The following is a 5904-nucleotide window of genomic DNA, read 5'->3' on the forward strand; positions in this document are numbered from 1 at the left end:
ACGGTTTAAAGTCACTTCCACAAGCCTAGATTATTGGGAAGGGGGTAGAGGGTTAGGATTAGTATTAGGAAATAAAGAAATAGAATGTCAAGAAGTCAAATACGACTAAATAGTAGGCTTTAGTATAATTCGTGTCGAGATTCGAGATTCTTTATTTAGCAACGTGATTTGCGGATAACAGCGATGGCAAATTCCTTTATTTCGATATTATCTGATTATTCGGAGCCTTTCATCGGAGGACCGTCATCTGATCCACGTCTTGCTCTTCCGCCAGTGTCATCCATAATACCTGTTGCGACGGATGCACCAATAAGAACTATTCTACCTCTAAGTGTGAGATTACCTATTCGAGGACCTCCACCTATTGACTTCGACTCTATTGGACATTCGGCTGCGGGTGCGTCTTAAGATTTTATTGATTTCATTATAAATCAGATTCTCTCCTTCCCTACTTGTGAATTTTCCTATCTAAACATTATTTCTTTTCTCTGTGATTCTATTGGACGATTGGGGAAAATAATGCATATGTGTTGACTATTTGTTTATGTAACAAAATGGTCTGGTGGGACGCCACCGAATTATGTGTTGTGAACTATGCGGTACTAAGACTGGCCATCTTATATACTTGTATGGTTTCTCTCAGTTATACCTACATCTTCTTCACTATTCCTTCTCATTCCATTTCCTTGATTTTGAAATTTCATTTGGTATTCTATGACAATTAATTTCTTCAGTAATCTCTAGTATGAGGTTTTCTTTTGGAACGAGAAGCCCTGTTGGCATGGAACTGGGGATTTCAACACATTATCAGGACTATAGATGTCAACAGAAATGCGAAGGAACTTTGGAATGAGATACAGGTGACTCAGGAAGTACTTGAAACTAGATGGCGGAGATGATGTGACAACTGATATGTGTATAACAATGTGGGATATATAAAAATCAGATGTTTGGTGGGAATATAAATAAACAAGACTTGATGATTAATGGATAGACCTGTTGTACCTTTGCCTTCAATAAAATGTTTCGTGCTTGTACAACCAGACTTTGATATAGACCAATGTCTTTCCTTTTTCAACATTGTCAATACTTTACTATACCTATTTTATCTTACTGCACCAGATATGAACTTTTGTGATAACATGTACCCTTTCCCTTAACTGTTTACATTCTGTAAAGAACCATGCAGTTTACTTAGTTCAACTATTGAAAATGTTTTCAAAAAGAGATATTTCTGTTTTACAAAATCTGTTCACAAAAAAAGGAGTATATTTAAAGGCTAAAGAAATTGTTTGATTCTTTACAGAAAATGTCTACCAGAAGAAATACCCGTTCTACCAACTAGAATGAAGAACCCAACAACAACAACAACAACATCCAAGGCAGCAACAACTACAATGCCAACCCAGGTCCCATAGACCCAACTGTAGCCCAAATTCTTCAGATCTTGGCTCAACAAACTGTTCACCTAACTCAACAATAGCAGAGGCAGACCAACCCTCAGGTAACCTTTAAGACCTTTCAGGCGGTGAATCCACCAGAGTTTAAAGGTTCCGTAGATCCGATTGAGGCAAGGGTTTGGTTGAAGGAGATTGAGAAGGCATTTGCCTTAGTCAAGGTGAGGGAGGAAGAGAAAACGGAGTTTGCAAGTTACTATCTGAAGAATGATGCCACCTACTGGTGGGAAACTGTTAAAGTGTTGGAAGGTACTGATGATGTTGCGTGGGAGAGATTCAAGGAGTTGTTTCTCGAGAAGTATTTTTTTCAGTTTGTTCAGGACTAAATGGAATTGAAATTTCTGGACTTAAAGCAAGGGAGTATGTCAGTGACAGATTACGAAAGCAAGTTTGAGGAGTTGTCCAGGTTTGTGCCTTCCTATGTGGACATTGATAGGAAGAAGACTAAGAGGTTTCATCAAGGACTCAAGCCATGGATCCGAGGGAAGGTTGCCATATTGGAATTGGACACGTATGCGGGAGTTGTACAGAAAGCTATGATTGCGGAGACAGAAAGTAAAATGTTCCAGAAGGAGAAGGAAGGTAAGAAGAGGAAGTTTGAAGGAGGTGATGGACAATCTCAAGCAGGGAAGTTTCCAAATTTCAGTCAGAGGAAAGGCAAGTTCCAGCCCGGAAGAAAGTTTAATAGACAGAATCCAGGCAATGGAGGATAAGGTAACCGTCCAGCCACTGGGAACCAGACAACCCACCAGAGGCCAGCTATACCAGATTGCCAAGTATGTGGAAAGAAACATGGTGGAATTTGCAACAAGTTGAATGTGGTATGCTATAGATGCAACCAGAGGGGGCACTACTCAAGGGAGTGCCCTAATCAGCCAGCCAGGGAGCCAGCCAACAAGGATCAGCCTACCAGGAATCAGGCAGGCAAAGTTCTAGCAATTGGGTATACCTGTTTCAAATGCGAAAAGCCAGGACATATAGCAAGGGATTGCAAAGTACCAGCTCCAGTCAATAATACACTGCGAATTATGGGAGCCCCTCCAGCGGTGAATGAACCTTCCAGAGCTAGAGTTTATGACATGCCTGTGAAAGATGCTATCCTGGACACCGATGTTGTGGCAGGTACGCTTACTGTGAACTCCTTATATGCTAAAGTGCTAGTAGATTCGGGAACAACTTGATCATTTATTTCTCAAGATTTTGTTGATAAGTTGAATTGCCCAATTGAATTGTTAAGTGATCTTATGAAGGTAGAATTAGCAAATCAGGAACATGTATCTGTGAACCAAGTGTGCAAGAACTGTAAGAGTGAGATTACTGGCCATAAGTTTGATGCTGACTTGATACCAATTATGTTAGGAGAGTTTGGCGTTATTTTAAGAATGGATTGGCTATCCAAGCACGATGCTCAGATAGACTATCATAATAAGAAAGTAATACTGAAGACACCAGACGAGAAAGCGGTGACGTTTAGAGGCAAGAGACAAGCGAAGAAGTTCTTTACGATGATTCAAGCTAAGAAACTATTACGACAAGGATGCGAGCATTTCATCACCTACGTGGTAGACAAAAGTCAGAAACCAGCAAAACTGGAAGATATTCCTATGGTAAATGAATTTCCAGACGTAATTCCAGATGAACTACCAGGACTTCCTCCAGATAGAGAAATTGAATTCGCAATCGACTTACCACCTGGAACGGAACCAGTATCTAAGGCCCCGTATCGAATGGCGCCTGTTGAAATGAAGGAATTAGCAAAGTAATTGCAAGAACTGTTGGAGAAAGGAGTGATTCGACCCAGTGTATCCCCATGGGGTGCACCGGTATTATTTGTTAAGAAGAAAGACGGAAGCATGAGGCTATGCATCGACTATCGAGAACTTAATAAGCTTACGATCAAGAACAAATATCCATTACCTCGAATTGATGATTTGTTTGACCAACTGAAAGGAGCCAAATGTGTTCATCGATGATATTTTGATCTACTCCAAGTCAACGGAAGATCACGCAGAACATCTAAGGACAACTTTGGAGATTTTGAGGAAGAAGTTGTATGCCAAGTTTTCAAAGTGTGAATTATGGTTACAAGAAGTTCAATTCTTAGGGCATGTAGTGAGTTATGAAGGAATCAAAGTGGACCCATCGAAGATTGAAGCTATTACGAAGTGGGAAAGGCCTAAAATACCAATGGAAGTGAGAAGTTTCTTGGGATTAGCGGGATATTATCGATGATTTATTCAAGATTTCTCGAAGATTGCGACGCCTTTGACAAAGCTTACAAGGAAAAGTGAGAAGTTTATATGGAACGAGAAATGCGAAGAAAGTTTTCAAGAATTAAAGAAGAGACTGATCACGGCACCTGTTTTGTCACTTCTGGATGATCAAGGGAATTTTGTTATTTATAGTGATGCTTCTCATAAGGTATTAGGTTGTGTTTTGATGCAGCATGATAAAGTTATTGCATATGCGTCGAGACAACTGAAACCTCATGAGCAGAAGTATCCTACTCATGACTTGGAACTACTGGCAATAGTATTTACCTTGAAGATTTGGAGACATTACTTATATGGAGAAAAGTGTGAAATCTACACTGATCACAAAAGTTTGAAGTACATATTTACACAAAAGGAGCTCAACATGAGACAAAGAAGATGGTCGGAATTGATTAAGGACTATGATTGCATGATTAACTATCATCCAGGAAAGGCGAATGTGGTGACAAATGCATTGAGCAGAAAAGAAAGATTGAACATGTTGACAATACCTAAAGAATTACACATGGAATTTCAGAAATTGGATTTGGAAGTCAGAATTTGCAAACCTGATAAAGCAAAAATGTATAGTATGACTTTCCAACCAGAATTGTTAGAGAAGATAAGAAAGTGCCAAAAGGAAATAATGGAACAGGATATCAATTGGTTGGTTGGAGATGAGTTATGCACCCAGAAGGACGTTCAGGGTATTTTTAGATTTTCATGCAGAATTTGGATACCACCAGTGGCAGAACTGAAGAATGAAATCCTACACGAAGCTCACAATTCAAGGTATTCCATTCATCCGGGAAGTACCAAGATGTACAGAGATTTAAAAGCAAATTATTGGTGGCCATACATGAAGTGGGAGATTGCGGAATGGGTTAACAAATGTTACACGTGTCAGAGAGTTAAGGCGGAGCACTAGAGACCGAGTGGATTATTACAATCACTAGAGATTCCAGAGTGGAGTGGGAGCACATTGTTATGGATTTTATAGTTATCTTATCGAGGACAAAAGTGAACCACAATGCTATTTGGGTTATAATGGACAGACTAACCAAATCATCGCATTTCTTGCCTATCAATGAAAGATTTTCACTAGATAAGTTGGTCCACATGTATTTGAAGGAAATAGTAGTTCGTCACGAAGTCCCTGTGTCTATTGTATCTGATCGAGATCCACGATTCAATTTGAGATTTTGGAGAAGTTTTCAAGAATGCTTGGGAACCAGGTTGAACATGAGTATGGCTTATCATCCGCAGACAGACGGCCAAAGCGAGCGAATGATCCAAACAATTGAAGATATGTTACGTGTTTATGCCATTGATTTCAAAGGCAGTTGGGACGAGCATTTACCCTTAGTAGAATTTGCTTACAATAACAGTTATCATGCCATTATCGGAATGCCTCCCTATGAAGCTCTTTATGAACGCAAATGTCGATCACCAGTATATTGGGACGAAGTCGGAGAGCGTAAAATACTTGGACCTGAATTGGTGCAGCAGAGAAAAGAGGTTGTGGAAGTCATCCAGAAAAGGCTAATTGCAGCACAGGACCGTCAAAGTAAGTATGTAGATCAATCCCGAAAGGATATTGAATTTGAAGACGGAGATCTAGTGTTATTAAAAGTGACATCGTGGAAAGGATTGACTAGATTCGGAAAGAAAGGAAACCTGAATCCTAGATACGTTGGACCTTATGAAATTCTAAAACATGTCGGCAAGGTAGCTTACAAATTGGCGTTACCCCCACACATGGAGCAGATTCATAATGTTTTTCACATATCAATGCTTAAGAAATATAATCAAAATTCTAAGCATGTAATTGAGTATGAGCCGGTAGAACTTCAGGTAGATTTATCATATGTAGAGAATCTGATAGAGATTCTAGAAAAGAGAGAAAATGTATTGAGGAATAAAGTTGTAAAGTTAGTAAAAGTATTGTGGAGAAACCCAAAGGTTGAAGAGTCAACCTGGGAACTAGAAAGTGATATGCGAGAAAAATACCCTCACTTGTTTATTTAGGAGATTCCGAGGACATAATCCTTTTAGGGGGGGTGATGTAATATCCGGGATATCGCGTGTAATTATTTTATCAATAAATGATTTTTATGTAATTATTATACGAATTTTGGTGAATTATCTGCTGATTGATAATAATATTTAGATGTATATATGTGATAAAATGTGAG

The 5904-nt window shown here is 39.2% G+C and overlaps 1 protein-coding gene across 1 annotated transcript; it reads left to right on the forward strand.

The window, feature by feature from the left end:
• The first annotated feature begins 1783 nt into the window (after nucleotides 1-1783).
• LOC141690980 (uncharacterized) lies at nucleotides 1784-5280 on the forward strand. The gene is made up of 4 exons (XM_074495744.1): nucleotides 1784-1968; nucleotides 2290-2579; nucleotides 2712-2933; nucleotides 5216-5280. Exons 1-4 carry the CDS (start codon nucleotides 1784-1786, stop codon nucleotides 5278-5280), a joined length of 762 nt encoding a protein of 253 aa, XP_074351845.1.
• Nucleotides 5281-5904: the final 624 nt, after the last annotated feature.

Source organism: Apium graveolens, chromosome 1 (genome assembly GCF_009905375.1).
Source record: "Apium graveolens cultivar Ventura chromosome 1, ASM990537v1, whole genome shotgun sequence".
NCBI lineage: Eukaryota > Viridiplantae > Streptophyta > Magnoliopsida > Apiales > Apiaceae > Apium > Apium graveolens.

Bases quoted from the DNA above. Each gene is read 5' to 3' on its own strand.
- LOC141690980 (XM_074495744.1), top strand. From the start codon at position 1,784: ATGGAATTGAAATTTCTGGACTTAAAGCAAGGGAGTATGTCAGTGACA. The intron at 1,969-2,289 runs GTATGCGGGAGT...GGTATGCTATAG, and splicing joins GCCATATTGGAATTGGACAC to ATGCAACCAGAGGGGGCACT. The intron at 2,934-5,215 runs GCAAGAGACAAG...GAATTGGTGCAG, and splicing joins GAAAGCGGTGACGTTTAGAG to CAGAGAAAAGAGGTTGTGGA.